We start from the raw sequence: 17,586 nt of genomic DNA, 5'->3' as shown, positions 1-17,586 counted from the left end.
ACACACTGAGGATGTCTTAGCTGCAGTGGTGTAACAGAGTTGCTAGGTCAAACCCTGAGGAGGGGGGAGTGACGCACAGTTTTGAGAGCAGGGTTAGGGAGGCACAGGTTCAAAGAGCGAGAGCAGGGTGGGGGCATGGGCTGCTGGGGGCATAGGTTCTGAGGTGGGTGAGGGAGGTGATAGCACAGATTTGAGGGGGGTCTGGTCACAGACTGCACTTTACCCACATCAGGAACTCCACAATCCCAACTGAGCTGCTGCTGCCAGCATGTGCGCTCTGCTTGCCCTGTTTATTGCTCTTCAAGTGGCAGCTGCTGGGCTTTGAAGTTTCCAGCATGGGAACACTGCCAGGGCCCACATTCTGTGGGGATTGAAAGAGATACCAATGTGCCTCTTAACTTATTACCCAAAACGGGCATCCCTTTCACCCACCCCTAGTTATGCTACTGCTTGGCTGTTATGTTTCTTGGCCAGTAGTTTCCTATCTGTTCTTTAGTGGGATCAGTATATGTGGCTGATAATGAGGAGGATAAAAAGAAACACTGAACAGCTTAGCATTCCACCACCATCCTCCAGTCTATGTCCTAGATGAGGAAACCTTAATTTTGGCATTTCCTAACCTTTCAGTTCTTGACTTTGGAGAGAGTGTGTGTGTGTGTGTGTGTGTGTGTGTGTGTGTGTAAGGACTAGCCTATAATACATATTAGAAGCCAAGGGCTGTGTATATTCACATCACTTAAAAATAAAATTTGCTTTGATATACCTGACTGGATGCAGTCTGAGGGTTCATTTTAGTTTTACAGTTAAAATGATAGCAAGCTGCATGGCATGCTCTTTTTCCTCCTCCTTTTAGGCATAGCAGCGATGCTTGTGTCCTTCCTTGTGGGCCTATACTATAACACTATCATTGCCTGGGTGATGTGGTATTTCTTCAACTCCTTCCAAGAGCCATTGCCCTGGAGCCAGTGCCCGCTCAATGCAAACAGAACAGGTACAGTTTATGCAATGGAACATTTTTCTATAGAGCACATTTCTGCAGTTAGCAACAAATGTAATACAGTCTCTTTCTGTATAAGGATAATATGCTGCTTTACTAGGGAACATTTTAATATTGTGATAATTCAGTTTTGCAAGAAAATATTCAGCATACAGCTAGCTTATGGAAAATGAGATCAAACTTTGTGTCAATACTTGACACTAAAGTGGGCATCTTAAATAAAATGAAAAAACAGGAGGCTGTAGGAGATAGACTGATGTATTAACTTTGTCACATACACAGTATTCTCAATGGTATGCAGGATCCAATGCAGACACTAGCATTCTAGAGCATTTTTTGTAGATGCAGACAACGGGATTTTTTTTAATCGTAAAAATATTGTCAAGTTGGGACAGATCCAAGCAAATAATGCTTCAATATTACTGCTATGCCTCTGCTTCTTTTTTTACCTAATGAATATAGGATTTACTGAATTACAATTTTTTTTTTGCTTTCAGGTTTTGTGGAAGAATGTGCCAAAAGCTCTCCTGTAGATTATTATTGGTACAGAGAAACATTAAATGTTTCCACTTCCATTGACAATTCTGGCACTATCCAGTGGTGGCTTTTACTATGTTTAACATGTGCATGGGGTGTTCTGTATGTGTGCACAATCAGAGGCATTGAAACAACGGGAAAGGTACTACATTTAATTTCACATGAGAGTGAAATAATATTGATTATGCTATTGTGATTCCCTGTTTATATACATGGATATGAGAAGCTAGAGTCATTGTGCCATAACTAATAAAGACATATCAGGTAGTTCTATAACTTTATACTGACAAAGATTTTCTGCACAGGCACATTAGTTCTAAATTTTTGGCGCAGGGAAGAGGCACAGAAGTTATAGACACATTTTTCTAATGGCTACCAGTTGTCAACAGCAATTAGCAAACATCAGGTTGTGGATTGTTGATTTTATTGCTACAGATCCAGATAGGATGATTTGATTTGAGTGCTAAAGAATTGCTATTTTTCTAAATTTGGGCCCTGACTGAAAAAGTGCTTTGTAATTATAAATTAAAATATTCAAACTGTTCTTGAGCTTAAGGTTCCACAGCACATTAATCATGGGTAATCTGATCTATTATTTTGTTTTCGCTCCTCCTTCCTTTCTTCCTTAGCTATTCTTGCTATGAAACAGTGCTTTATCTTATACTTTTTAAATATGTATTTGTTTTTTTTCCAGGCTGTGTATGTAACATCTACACTTCCATATGTTGTACTTACCATTTTCTTAATCCGTGGCTTGACATTGAAAGGATCAGTCAGTGGAATTGTTTATCTCTTTACTCCCAATGTAAGTGATTGGATTCTTTGCCTGTCAATGAAGCTATTAAAGGCTAGATCCAGATTGGTCCCATTATCACCTAAATGGGATGTAGGTGGTATTTAGGAGCCAAAGTCATAGGAAAGTAGGGCTTGAAGGAAACTCATAACATCATCTAGTCTAGTGTCCCTAACTAAACTGTCACAACCAAGTGTCTATCTAACCTGCTTTGGAAAGTTTTCAAGGTTGGAGGCACCACAATTTCTCTAGATACTCTTTTCCAATGTCTGACCACCCTCGTAGTCAGAAAGTTCCTCCTAACTCCCAACCTAAATTTCTCCTGCTGAAGCTTGAGGCCATTCCTTCTATTTCTGTCTCTTAAAATCCCAGAGAAAAGCTCATCTCCATCCTCTCTATAATCGCCCTTCTGGTATTTGAAGACTATTATCAAACTCCTCCTCAGTCTTCTTTTCTAAAGAGCCTAGTTTTTTCAGTCTTTCCTTGTATGTCTTGTCTCCCAGGCCACAAACCATTTTTGTTGCCCCATGCTGGTCTCTTACTAAACTGTCCACATCCTTCATGTGATCCAGACTAGCTCTGCTGCAACATCGGCATGCTCAGAAGTGATCCAGTGTGAACTCCTAAGTATCTCAGTCCTACAAAAACTCTGTCTATATACCCAGAAGAATCTGATCTCTAGATCATCCTTAGAGCTCATTTAAGTCACACTGGGTACATCTACACTTGCTACTGGGTACATCTACACTTGCTATTAGCACAGGGCAATAAACTGCAGCACTGGAGTTTATTGCTTCTGGGCATGCTGCGTCTACAGATATGCCTGGGACCTCAGCATGTTGAGTTGGGTCAGAGCAGCCCTGACTGACAAGGAACCCAGGGGGTCAGCCTGCCAGCCCAGAGCTGCTCTGACCCAGCTCAATGTGCTGCAGAGGGGCTGGCTGGAGCACAAGAGTGCTCTAGTGTAGGGACAGCCAGCAGGCAACCCCTGTACTGAAGCACCCTTGTGCACCAGCTAGCTCCATCAGTGTCTACACGTGCTGCTACACAGTAAATAATGCTGCTGCAGGACAATGCTTGTATTTACAAGTCCTAACCTCCGGCAGCATTTATTAATTTATTATGACCGAATAAGGGCCAGACATGTAGACATGGAGACATCTCATATGGATGCACCCACTGACAACATCGCATTTCATAACATCTCACATAGATGCACCCACTGACAACATCACATTTAGAACTAAGTGCAGTGGCTAGAATCACTTTCACTCAAAAACATGGCCAGGATGGTAGTGGTGCTATTGCCAATCATTGTCTAATGGCCTAGCGATCAGAGAACTTGCCTGGGAAGTTGTAGTAAGTCAAAGGGAACCAGCCTTCACACCTTTGTGGGTAGGCTGGGTGGGGAGAAAGAACACCTGGGCTTATGTCAGGTTTCATTCTTTTCCTGTTTTAAATCAATGATTGTGTAATTTTAAAGTTATAAATGGTTCAGAGAGAAGGGATCAGGACCTGGGATTCCTGCCTCCCATGGGAGCTCCCTCATCACTGGGCTGCCGAGTGATGTTTCCTCTTTCTTGAATCCCATATTTCTCATGAATCGTGCAGCCTTGGCTGCTCAATGACCAAACTTCAACACTGAAGTTGGAAAGGACCTCTAGTCATTTCATTCTGTAGTCTAGTGGTTAGGCCACTCTACTGGGAAGTGTGAGGTGTGGGTATGAATCCTCTTGGATAGAGGGTGTGTCTAGAACCAAGATTTCCCACTTCTTGGCTTAAGACTCTAAACACAAGGCTGTTATAAAAGGTGACTACCACAACCATCCTCATTAGGTGCCAGCCATTAAAAGATGGCCTGGACAGTTTGGATCCCAGGTGAAAGGAAACAACTAATGCACAGCCTGAGTTAGGTGTCTAAGCTCAGTGATGGGTGCAAGTTCAGACACATCTCTGTGCCTAGTGTATCTGAACTAGTTTGATTTTAGGTGTTTCTTGGTTCTCTGCACTGACCTTTGGAAGTACTCAAGTCTCATCATTTATTGTATAGGGGTCTTGGACTCCTAACCCAGTCTATTTTGATCATTGTCATGTCAAAGGTAAGGTGCCAAGTGGTCACTCTGGATCTGCCCCTAAATGTTATTAGCAGCAAGGAGAAAATGAACCTGTCATCTATATTTATTCTGAGTATCTTTCAGGCATACTTAAAGACAGCTTCTCATGTTTGAAGTGTGAACAGTAGAGCTGCGCTTTGCATTATCCAAACACATTAGGATACTGCTGAAGCAGATTTGTCAATCAGTTACTCTTGCAGGTCTTAAATACTTCTTGTTGCTGTTTCAGATATTATGTATATAATGTATGTGTGTATATACATGTGTATATGTATGTATGTACTGTTTCAGATTTTGGGAATTCCTGAATGGACAAGGGGTCATTTCAGAGTGATCTGGATTGTTCATTTACCTCCTCTTAACAGGGAATCTACACTATTTTTTTCAAATGCACCCATACCTTACTAGAGGAAAGGGCCAGACCTGAATTTCAGGCACAAATGGTAGAATTAGGATGATAATTCCTGCAATTTAGATACCACCGTTAAGATGTCTTACATTTATAGCAGTTTCTCCTCAAAATAGAAAGGGTGTAGCTGCCCAGGAGAGTCCAAATATTAAAGTTTATCTGTTGGCTAATTTGAGGAAACAAGAGAGGAACCCACTATCAGATAAAAGGAGACAAAATTATATGAGCATTGTTATCTTATTTCCACTTTAAATCTTACTGATTTAATTTTAACATATAAGTAGTTTACTTATGAAAATGAAATTGATAAAGGCATTCACTTGTCTGCTTCCAGAGTGCTGTCTTCCATAGAGAGCAGATATAAGCTATGCATCAGCCAGAGACGACCCTAGCTGGGTGCAGGGCCTGGCCACAAAGCAGCAGCGGGGTGGGGGGCAGCAGCCAAATGCAAAACCGCCAGCAGCTGGACGCAAAGCCGCCAGCAGCAGCAGCACAGAGTCACCAGTACTAGGTGGGCCCTGCAGGAGGAGCTGCAGCCACACTGCCGGGTCTGCGGGACCCCCCAAAACATGGGGCCCAGGGCAGTCACTCCGATTTGCACCCCCTCCTGGGCCGGCGCTGTCTGATGTTCAGCCCAAGTTTTGATTTGAGACACTCACTACCTTTTGTCTGATGTCACAGGTTGCTGAGTTGGCCAACCCCGTCACGTGGCTGGATGCTGGAGCACAAGTGTTCTACTCCTTCTCCCTTGCCTTTGGAGGCCTCATTTCCTTCTCAAGTTACAATTCCATTCAGTAAGTATCCAGCACAAAAAATCTAATCCTATTGGATCTTTAGAAGGCTCCCCATATCCTTGCTTCCTTTCTCCATGAGGTTGCATTGCCAAAAGTACTGAGATGGAAATGCAGTAGGAACCATTAGAAGTTGCTTTCATTGGTTGAGATGAAATATGTTGTGCTCAGGCTCTGCTTTTTAATTATATGAATATTCTTCAGAGCTGGAGTGTTTTTTTTAACATCTAAAAATGGAGACAGCTTAGACCTTGCCCATTTCACTTGGGAAGAAGGAAGAGCACAGCATCAGCCCCCTGATCCCTGTTCCCCTGAGAATGCCTTTGGGCTCATCTGCACCATGTAGGCATATTCCTGACAGAAGAGGCCTGAGCCTACCCTACATCCCCAACATCCACAGATACGCTTTAAACCTGGCAGTTGGCTAGTTAAGCTGTTCTGGGCTCATTCCTGGGGGGCTGTTCTCAATTACACTGGAGACCAAGAGCTCAAGAACCACCTCAAATGAATGCTCTTGAGTGTCCTTACCAGCAAACTTCAGGTTTGGTGAATGGCTGTGGGTACAGGTGGGCAGTATGTTGGCCAGGCCAGCATGGTGGGACATGCCATCCCCATGGTGCGGACAAGACACGTTGGCTTTTCATTGCATTGCCGAGCAAAGCATCACAATGCCAAACAATGTTGCAGATTCAGCATTGTCCTGTATGAGCTTCTACCATTCTGAATCTCATCCTCACCTTTCTGAACAAAGCACTACAAAAAATGAGGAAAAAATGCCAGAGTTGGCAGGTCTTCGGTAATTTGGTGTCTCCAGATACCATCACACTAGGGAATCCAGAGGTAGAAAAGGGTTTTGATGCCTCCGCACAGAGGATCAGGATCTCTGTAGAGATAAAATTCCACTCTTACATACTTTTTTCTGGAAATTGTTCTTTTTAGAAAAAAAACAAACTATATTTATACTTGTGTACAGGAATACTAAACAATAAAATCAAAGAGAATGCTACCATGCTATAGCTCTAATGATTTGTTAGCACTGAGTATCAATTTTGCATCACTTTTTAAAATTGTAACTTTTAAGGACATCGTCAATGGTACTTCAGGGCGCTTCAAAACCACTGTAAAAGAGGGCCTATAAATTGAGTTTATAGTTAATTTACATCACCAGAACAGCACAAAGTACATGTAGTGTCCTAGTATATAGAGCCTTTAATTTGCAAATACCTCAGTGATTGTAGAGGGCTTTGTTACTGAAACTGATGCTATACGAACTGAAAAAGTAAGGAGGAGTCTGTCCATGGGTGTTAAGCTCTTTTTCTTTTAATGGCCCCTACTTCATTTTCACCTCAGTACTTTTGGCAATGCAACCTCATGGAGCAAGGAAGCAAGGCCATGGGGAGCCTTCTAAAGACAGATGTCTAAGTTATCATGGAACCTTTCTTTAAAGGTAACAAGTGGACCAATGAGAGTACTTGTTTGTACAGTACCTCCTACAATGGAACCTCCTTCTTGGCTAATCCACAAGCACTATTCTAATAAATATAAGCATTATTAATAATAAATAATTTTCACATGTTTCTGAATTGATACCAAGTTTATAGAGCCAATAAAGTTTAAACAAAATTGGCTGTAGAGAAAGGACTTGTTGAGTCCATCACAGAGCCCTAGTGACTTATCTGATCTGGTGATCTCTCCCTGCCTGTAACCTCTGCACATTTTAACAATTCATGGATTATTTGAAGTGGGTATTAGCTTAATTAGAAGATTATTTCTTCAAGCTGCTGCACAAGATTTAAAATTTAATTATAAAGACTGAACAATCTGTTGTATTGTCTTCCTAATGGAATTTGATACAAGAAGAGAGATACTACATTTATTAGTATCCGCTTTTTATTTAATTATACCTCTAAATGACAGAATTACTAGTAAAATATCAGACAATGTAATAAGAACATTGCGGAAATGTTTCATACTCACTAAGATTTCTACCTTTTGACTTACAGTAATAACTGTGAGAAAGATGCAGTGATTATCTCTGTGATCAATGGTTTCACATCCATTTACGCAGCAACTGTCATCTATTCCATCATTGGATTCAGAGCCACAGAGAGATATGATGCTTGTTTTGACAGGTAAGGTTGCATAAAAACTTAATATAGAGACTTTTGTCTGGCCTGAACAAAAGTAGCTTGGGTTTTCAGCACTGTTAGCTAAATTAAAATTGCTCCATCATTTATTGGAGGGGCACTTGATCACACAAACAGCCATCTTGACATGTTGTGGTGTCATGTCCCCTATAAAATCTTGTTCTGTATATCAAGTTGAAGCTATAACTTCAAAAAATTAAAATTGCATGCAAAACCAATAGCTTATAATAACCTTCCATTCAAAGATGTGGAGGAGGGGTGTTCTAAATACAAGTAGGTAGACCAAATTGACTTTATCAACCAATTGTCTGATTTGCCCTAACTAGAGGTAACCTAAAGTCTGTTTGACATAGTTCCTTGAGAAAATTATTCCAAAAAGTGACGTTCTAGAGGAGTTAGTCATCTAGTCATTGGTACTCCATTTTATTTCATTTTTAAAATGGTTCTTTCAGAAATAAAAGCAGTTAAGATGGCAAAATCCTTTGACATAGACATAGTGAGCTGGGAATACACTCTCATCCCTGAAAGTGCTGGAACAGTAATAATTGTAAAAGTGATATAAACCATTAATCATTCGTGTAATCAGAAATGAGCTAGTGAATACAACTGTGAATTAAGTAAAACCATTATGATAGAAAATTGGGATTTTTGCCAAAGCTGTTTTTGTGAAAAGGAAGTTTTCACAAAGACATCAAATTTGAAGTTGAAAGACCAAAAATATTTCAATGAAATGCCAAAGTAGTTTGATTCAGGTATCCTGCCATGGCCCCTCCTGGGAATTATTGTTTGGTTTCATCACATACCCATTCTCATCAATCTACAATCCTGCTGCACCCCAGGAGATATACTCACAATAAGATGCCCAGCCTAGAAGGTAAAACTGTATTATGTACCCAAATTAATTTCCATGAGGCATTATAGCAGAATATCTATAAGTCTTTCATTTGTTACTTAACTGTGGGGCAGATTTTCATTTCCAGGTCTCCAGATATTTCTGTGAAAAACTGTGTGCACATATACTTGTCTCTGTACCTTGTAGGACATTCTTTATTCTATCCACATCATTCTCTTAGCAGCCCTACATTGCTTATGCCCTTCCTTATAAGAGAAAATGAACTCTTGATAAATTCTCTGAGGATTAAAATGAATCCTGAAGTTGCTTACACATACACATTAACACTAAATCCTTTTATTTCATTTTTGCAGAAATATTCTCACTCTGATGAATGCTTTCGATTTGCCAGAAGGTAACGTAACCCAGGAAAACTTTGGAGAACTACAGAAGTTGTATAACATGACTGATCCAGGGGCTTTTGCAAACCTTAAGTTTGAGACCTGTGACCTAGAAAGTTTCTTAAATGATGTAAGTTGACATCAGGGATGGAATCTATAGAATTACTACAGGATAAGCTTGCATGCAAGGTGCCTAACACCTTCCAATATAAGCAAATTTTGTTTCTTAGATTTCATAGACTTTAGGGGCTGGAAGGGACCTCATGTGATCACTGAGTCCAGCCCCGCTGCCAGAAGCAGGAAGTCTGCAGGAATTAAATGCTTGCAGCAAGATAAGCATCCAAATGCCTTTTGAATGAGTCCAGAGCAGGTGCTTGCACCACCTCTGGGGGGAGTCTGTTCCAGGCCTTGGACACTCAGACTGGAAATAAGTTTTTCCTTATTTCGAGTCTGAACTGGCCTTCTAGAAGTCTGTGGCCATTAGACCTAGTTATCACTTGGGAAGCCCTGGTGAACAACTGTTCTCCCAGATCCTGATTCACCCTCCTTATATACTTATAGGCAGCCACCAAGTCCCCCCTGAGTCTTCTCTTCACCAGGCTGAAAAGTTCCATGTCCCTCAGCCTCTCCTCATAAGGCTTGCTCTCTTGGCCTTTGATCATACGGGTGGCTCTCCTCTGGACTCTCTCAAACTTAACCACATCCTTTCTGACGTGCGGGGCCCAAAACTGGATGCAGTACTCCAGCTGTGGCCTCACTAAGGCCGAGTAAAGCGGGAGGATGACGTCCCTGGTTTTGCTTGAGATGCATTGGTGGATGTATGCTAGAGTTTAGCTTGGCTTGGTTTGCTGGCTACGGCATCGCATTGGTGGATCAAGTTCATCTTGTGGTCAATCAAGACCCCAAGTCTCTTTCGGTTACAGTGCTAGTGAGAGTAGCACCACCGAGCCTATAAGTATGATGCTGGGTTTTTTTCCCAAGGTGGAGTACCCTGCATTTCTCTGTGCTGAATGCCACCAAGTTTTGGTCTATCCACTTTGCAAGCATGTCCAGGTTGACCTGTATCACCCAGCCTGTCCTCCAGCATGATTGCCTTCTCCCATAGTTTAGTGTCATCTGCGAACTTTGCCAGCCCGTAGCTGATGCCCGAATCTAGATCAAAATGATCTTCCCTTTGGGATACCTTTGCTCTTTCCTTTGAGACACCTTTGATCTTTCCTTTGAGACACTTTTATATATCCATTGCTTGCAGCAATGGGGAAGTACTTTTCATTGTCTCAAGAAATTCTATTTGAATTTTGTTGAGTTGTAAACTTAAGCAACACTATTTCCCCATTACTTATCTCTTACATTCATTCCCCAGAAAAAAACTGGTTGTTTACCAGAATGATAATTAAACACAAATATTCTAAGGTTAGGCTCATACAGCTGATAAAGCAGGAGCTGCCCCAGACATTGAACGGGTAATGCATGAGAGCTGTGATGAAAGAGAATGAGTGCAGGAATGAGAGAAAGGTTTGATCATATCCTAAAACATGTCCCACTTGGTGTAATACATGGGGTAGGAGCTCCCCCCAGCTTCTGGACCAACTCTTCCCCAACACCCATTTCTGGACCCAGATGTCAAACCTCAAGCTCAAAACATGGTTGCTTTCTGCCTTTACGTAAAGCGTATGTCTCTTTGAACCAGTTAGTCTTTAAGGTGCTACCATGTCTTGCCTTTTTGAAAGAAAGAAGTATGAGCAAATTGCTATGCACAAGTGTTACACATAACACAGCTCTCTCTTCTTTTAGAACAACAAGGAAAAGCTATGTTAAAAAGCTTTAAGACTGTAAAATCAATCATCCAAAATGTTATCAAATGATTGAAGAGTACAACATATAGCATATTGTATTACCATCTTCAGGTAACATCGCCATCCTTTTAAATGCTAAATACTGTCAGTTTCCTGAAAGTCTGACCCTTCTGTAATCTTCTACAGGGGGTTGAAGGAACTGGCTTAGCTTTTATTGTCTTCACTGAAGCTATCACCAAAATGCCTGTCTCGCCATTGTGGTCTATCCTCTTCTTTATCATGCTGTTCTGTTTGGGCTTGTCCTCGATGTTTGGAAACATGGAAGGTGTCCTTGTACCTTTACAAGACCTTAATCTCATTCCTAAAAAATGGCCTAAGGAACTTATAACAGGTAAGTGTTATTTTGGGGCTGGACAATTTTTTTCCCATGAATCTAATGCAGTTCGGGTCATTTAAAAGTATTGGCAAATTAAATCAAAGAGTTTTGGCCAGTGGAAAAAAAATGGAAACATTGTAATGATGATTTCTTTTGATTTCTTGAGCTAGATTTACAAAGGGACTTGGGAATCATTCACAAGACAAAAAGGTGGTGACCTAATTAAGACACTCACCTGGGATGTGGGGGCCCTGGCATGAAAATGGAATGAACATTTGCTGAATGAACATTTACTTCTGTATGCAAAGCAATACAAGGTAGAACAATGTCAATGGGAGAGACTGAGAAAGATGTATGCCAGGATTCCTGATGGCTTGTGATTGGGGTACTTCCTTGAATGTTAAATGAATCTCAGATGATATCTGCTTCCCAAAGGATCTCACCAGAATTTAGCAAATGCTATTTAGTCTTTGTTGTGTAACCCAGGTTTGTTTATTTAAATGAGTTCTTAATTAACAAAGAAAAATGCCCTAGGTGAGTATTTTAAATATGGTGTGAGGTGAAGAATCAGAACCATCATTTTGTGCCTAAATTGTCATGTGGTTCTAGCTATTTGCCAGTGTTGGCACTAGATTTATGACCCAGTCCTGATACCTTGTTCCAGGCACACCCCACCCGCAGGCTGACCATGACTTCTTCCATTTCATAATAGGCAAATTTTATTGATATGCAGTAATAGTAGATAAGAGTAATGCAGGCAAAGCAAACAAAATAACCCCCATGATACTGCTTATCTACAGGTTCCATTGTTTCACAGAAGGATGGTATACCTGGCCGGCACATAAGCACCACCCTGTGGTTCTCTGCTTGAATGTCAGACGTCAACATTCTTGGAGGTCAAAAGTCAATGCTGCCCCCCCTGCCCCCCCATGGGGTGGGTGAGATGGGCCAGTCGTGTGCCCTCTGCCCATGGTGGCCTCAAGATCCCCCCAACTGCTCTGAAAATCCCTCCTTTTGTATTCTTTTCCTCCTAATGACACTTCATTTCCAGGTACCATTGATTGGTCTCCCTGCAGATGTCACATTTTCCATGTTCTGTCCTGTCAGCATATAATCCCTTTGTTTCTCAAACATATTGCATGCATACATCTTAATTTGGTCATTTACTGGTGTCTTAATTTGGGCATGCTCACCCTCCTAATTTGGTTAGCCTACCACAACTAGAAATCCCAGGGGCTTTGCAGCTGGTCATTGTGACCTAATGCTATTTCTGAAGGTCCATTATCTTTGAAATGGAACACCGTGTATGTTTTCTATTTCCCAGGATATATGTGCCTGTTTGCCTGCTAGCTCCAGACAATGTCTGCCTCAAATGCTGAGAATATGGATCTTTGTCACAAACAGCCTTTTGAAAACTTTTAACCCTTGCCATTCCCCTGGGCGCCGGTTGCGTGGCAAGCCCAGGGGCACCAGAGAAGGGGCGCCGGTTGCGTGGCAAGCCCAGGGGCACCAGGCAGGGCGTAGAAAGGAAAGGGACCAGATAACATCCGGAAGAACTGCGAGGCTTGGGGAGTGCTAAAGGGGAGGTAGGAGGCACGCACAGCCCATAAGGCTGGGGTGCACCTGGTCACTCCATACGGAACGGGGACAGTATCAGCACAACACCGTGTACAAGGGGATCAAAGGCAGCCTCCCATATAAAACTATACATACCAACAAGATGTGGCAGGCGAGAAAAGAGGGTGCTGGATTGCCTACTTGACACGGCAGGGGGCGCTAGAGGGATCACGGCCGCTCCTAGGCACCACTCCGTGACATTCTCCAAGGTTCGGTCCTCAGACCAGTGCTGTTCAATGTTGTCATTAGTGATTTGGATGACGGTATGGAGAGCATGCTGTCAAAAGTCACAGATGACACCAAATTATGGGGTAAAGTAAACATACTAGTGAGCAGGGAGTGAATCCAGGTGGATTTGGACAGGCTGGAGAAGTAGGCAGAACAGAATAGGATGCAATTCAACAAGGACAAATGCAAAGTGCTGCACCTAGGGAGAAGGAATCACCAACACACAGACTGGGGGAGGACCCTCTCAGCAGCACAGCAGTGGAAAGGGATCTCAGAGTCATAGTTGACTCCAGGATGAACATTAGTCATCAATGTGATGAAGTGATCAGTAAAGCTAACCGCACTTTATCATGCATTAGCAAGTGCATGATAAACAGGTCAAGTGAGGTGATACTTCCCCTCTAGGCAGCACTGGTGAGGCCACAGCTGGAGTACTGCGTCCAGTTTTGGCACTGCACTTCAAGAGGGATGTACTGTGGATAACCTTGAGAGGGTCCAGAGGAGGGCTACTCATATGGTTAGGGGCCTGCAGGTAAGGCCCTATGAGGAAAGATTGAGAGACCTGGATCTGTTCAGCCTCCACAAGAGAAGGCTGAGAGGGGATCTTGTGGCTGTCTACAAATTCATCAGGGGACACAGCAAGGAATAGGAGATGCTGTTTACCTAGCAGTAATGGCCACAAACTGACAGAGAGCAGATTCAGGTTAGACATCAGGAAGAACTTGTTTACAGTGAGGGTTGCCAGAATCTGGAATGGGCTCCCAAGGGAGGTGGTGCTGTCCCCTACCCTGGGGGTCTTTAAGAGGAGGCTACATATGCAGCTGGCTGAGGTTGTCTGATCCCAGCGCTCTTTCCTGCCTGGGGCAAGGGGTTGAACTCGATGATCTGCTGAGGTCCCTTCCAACCCTAATATCTATGAATCTATGAAACATTGATGTAATGCGATGTTTACTCTACCTACAGGCCAATTCCTATAAGCAAATCTCTAAATATCATTTTCTAGCCATCACCCAGGGTCTCCAAGGACACATCTCCTGATCCATCTGGGATCTCCAGGGGGTGTGTTTGGGTAAGCGAGGAAACCCTGACTTTCCCTGATTATCCAGACAGGTCCCTGGAGATCTTGGGGTGGGTCTGAGTATGGATACATGGGGCTCCAGAGATTCTCCTGTTTCTGTGTCTTCACATCAGGACCCATGTGGGCTTTTCCTGCTTAAAGAGACATACCATGCCCCTGGAGATTCCAGGGAAAGTCTCCATAAGTAGAGAACCCTAACTTTCCCGACTTATAGAGAAGTGCCCCAAGATTCTCCGGGACGCATCTCTGTAAGTGGGGAAAGCTTGGCAGGTGTTCTCAGGGCTTCAAGGGCCCAATTCTGCATGGGAATTCCTGGGGTGTCCAGGACTGAACCCCTCAAGTTCCTAAAGCATCCACCCAGAGTGAATGGACAGTGTGGGCAGTTTGGGCTGCCTTCATTCTCCTGCCATAGAGCAAACAGACATCCACCACAGGAAAGTGCCTTTGATTTGTGGTTGATGTGGTGCAACAAAGGGTAGGGACATCTGTTTGCTCAGTATTTGTGTTGCTATAAAAATGTTTATGGTGATGTGATGTTAGGTGATGTCTGTTTCTACTCTAAGATGCCAACCTGCCTTCCTCCTGACCTCAGACTAACTCAGCTAACTACCTCTCTCTACTCCTGAAAATGAAGTTGTTTGCATAGCCCTTCATTTTAGGCTTTTCAACGTGTCATTTTTAAAAATGTTGGCGCTGTCTTCAATCTTAAAATTAGTCAGAAATTAACAGTTGAATTTCCTGCTTACTGGAAAGATTTCTAAAAATTAATATTGCTGCTTTAGTCCATGCCTAAAATAACTTATTTGTCTCTGTTCTTTACAGGTCTAATTTGTGCAGGGTCTTATTTGCTAGCCTTTATTTTTGTACTGAATTCTGGTAATTACTGGCTGGCTCTGTTTGACAGTTTTGCTGGATCCATCCCCTTGCTGATCATTGCTTTTTGTGAGATGTTTTCAGTTGTGTACATCTATGGAATAGACAGGTATGAAGTACTAGTAAAACTGAGTGTTGCTAGAAATGATGTAGCAACATAAGCGATAGAACTTGTTGTATCCCTGCCCATATCTGCTTTCTAATTGAAGTCCCTTCAATTATGCAAATATAAATTAGCCTTAGTTAAATAATTTAACTGCCTTTTTAAAGATAGTTCTCAATTAATAGGAAAAAAATGCCAATTTAGGTTCAGTGTTCTTTACTTGCATATTATATAAGAACTATTCAAATCACTTAACAATAGATGATGATCAATCATTCATAAGTAGTCACATACCTATGAAACTAGGCTTCCCAAAGACTGTGAGGGAATAAAATCCTTTAGCAAACAATCAGGCATAGAATATTCTTCATGTGAACTCCATACTTTTTAAAATCAGATAGAGTGATGCAGACATGCAGTAATTACGTAAATATTAGCATGTTTCATTCTAATCTTAAGTGAAGGGATGACCACCTAACCCTCAGAGGAAAAAAACCTGTATTCTAAAGTCTTGACCCAGTGTTAAATACACTGGGCTTTGCTTTACAAATTAACTTTTTGCTTTAAATAAGTAATTTCTGGTAATCAGGGTGAAATTGTAACAGCAACTGAAGTGTTAGAGGAAGCTGTGGTAGAGCAAATCGATACATTTAAAAGTCAATAAGTCACCAGGTCTACAGGGGTTTCATCCAAGAGTTCTAGGAAAATTAAACATTAAATAACTGATCTAGTAACAAAAATATCCAATTGCTTGTTACAAACAAGCACTCAGTTTTAGCAACTGTTCCAGAGGATTGATAGATAATAAATGCTGTCATGTTTAAGAGGTTCCAGAGGTGATCTAGGGAATTGTAGCCAACTACAATTATAACCAAAGTGACTAGTCAGATTGGGTGAATCTGTAATTACATAAAAGTCACTTGAAGGATTACTCTAACAAAATTTTACTAGCTCCAATGACTGGAAGTTGAAATTAGAAAATCCCAACAGGAAATAAGGAATACATTTTTAACAATAAGAGTAATTAACAAATGGAAAAAGTCACCATAGGCTGTGAATTCTCTATTGCTGGGTTAATGATAGAATCAGAATTGGTTTTAGGCTTTTTTTTCTAAAACAGATTATCTAGTTCAAGCAAGAATTAATTCAGGAAAGGCCAGTGGCCTGGACTTCACATACAGCAAACTGTTTCCCTTCAAGCACATTCCCAACCTTAAAACCAGCCTTTTCAAACCCTTAGCAACTTTCAGTTGGCAGCTGAGCCACTACCTCACTCATATAAAAGGGAAAAAATAAAACATACATGATGACTGAGATTCCTCCAAAATCTATGTTGCATTCATAGTTCTTAAGGCACCTGAATAGCTCTATCAGGATCTTCCCTTCCCCACCCCCACAATCCCTGGATTTATTAAGCAGATTACAAGTGAAGAACACTTTAAACAAGTGACATTAATGAGCATGTGTAGTTATGCTCTGTATTTAACCCATTTTTAATAGAGTTGTAATGATCTTATCTAAATAAACCTGACATGTAGAGTCTCCATTTAAAAAGCCTGTCAATTTGTCTGTTGTCCTTTTCACAATAAATCATATCATACGTTTTAAAATATCAAGTTCTAAGTGGCAAACAGAAAAATCTTGGGGAGTCTTAAAATATATCAGAGGCAAACTCCACCAATATTCAATTTTCCTAGCTGAAACTGAATCATGCACTCTATCCTTGCTCTCTGAAGCCATCATGATACAAAACAATATCTTGATTTATTGGGGTTCCTTCAGAATAATTACAAGTGGTATGAAATCAGAAACAGTCTGGTGAAATGATGTATGTTTCTAAGAACCTCTTCTGGGCTTTCTTTTGTGAAACTTGGATAAAAAACATATAACATAATAGTATAAACATTTGCCTCAATTAGAAAAATGTTTTAAAATGTTATTGTTACCCATTCACATTAGAACGTTCTGAGAAGTACAGTTAGGTCACCTTGCCATTTGTGACTTGTTGACCAATCTTTGAATGTGTTTTCTATTATTGCTGTACAACACAATGATGTTCCTAAATGTTCTGCTTTTACTCTTAGGTTTAACAGTGATATCGAGTTTATGATTGGACACAAACCCAATATTTTCTGGCAAGCCACATGGAGAGTTATCAGTCCTCTCATAATGTTAGTTATCTTCTTCTTCTACTTTGTGGTGAAAGTCAACCAAAAACTGCTTTATGGTGTTTGGGATCCTAATTATGTAAGTACTTGCAGCCAAAATATGTATCTTGATTTTCTTATGGGTTCCTCTTTTCTCTGGCAGTATGAAATACATCCATCTTCCCCAAGTTGACCATAAAATCCTAGAGAAGTAGGGCTGGAAGGGACCCAGAGATGTCATCTAGTCCAATGCCCTGCCTGTGGCAAGATAATCCCATTCAACCTTTTATTTTCATGACTAGCTTGTTGCAATGCATATAATGGAATATAAAAATGTTATCACTTAG

At 41.4% G+C, this 17,586-nt stretch overlaps 1 protein-coding gene across 1 annotated transcript in view; it reads left to right on the top strand.

Moving 5' to 3' along the window:
- Window positions 1-17,586, top strand: part of LOC109291960 (sodium-dependent neutral amino acid transporter B(0)AT1-like) — a 46,873-nt gene that overhangs the window by 27,565 nt on the left and 1,722 nt on the right. The window contains exons 3-11 of the mRNA XM_019509210.1: window positions 854-991; window positions 1,495-1,676; window positions 2,229-2,339; window positions 5,532-5,644; window positions 7,645-7,773; window positions 8,995-9,151; window positions 11,004-11,208; window positions 14,939-15,098; window positions 17,177-17,339. Of these exons, the coding sequence (XP_019364755.1) occupies window positions 854-991; window positions 1,495-1,676; window positions 2,229-2,339; window positions 5,532-5,644; window positions 7,645-7,773; window positions 8,995-9,151; window positions 11,004-11,208; window positions 14,939-15,098; window positions 17,177-17,339 (1,358 nt within the window). The remainder of the gene's footprint in view (window positions 1-853; window positions 992-1,494; window positions 1,677-2,228; window positions 2,340-5,531; window positions 5,645-7,644; window positions 7,774-8,994; window positions 9,152-11,003; window positions 11,209-14,938; window positions 15,099-17,176; window positions 17,340-17,586) is intronic.

This window comes from Gavialis gangeticus, unplaced genomic scaffold (assembly GCF_001723915.1).
Source record: "Gavialis gangeticus isolate Ggan-Ray unplaced genomic scaffold, GavGan_comp1, whole genome shotgun sequence".
In the NCBI taxonomy this organism is placed as follows: Eukaryota; Metazoa; Chordata; order Crocodylia; family Gavialidae; genus Gavialis; species Gavialis gangeticus.
Note: the sequence above shows the minus strand (reverse complement) of the source record. Positions and strands in the feature narration are given on the sequence as shown.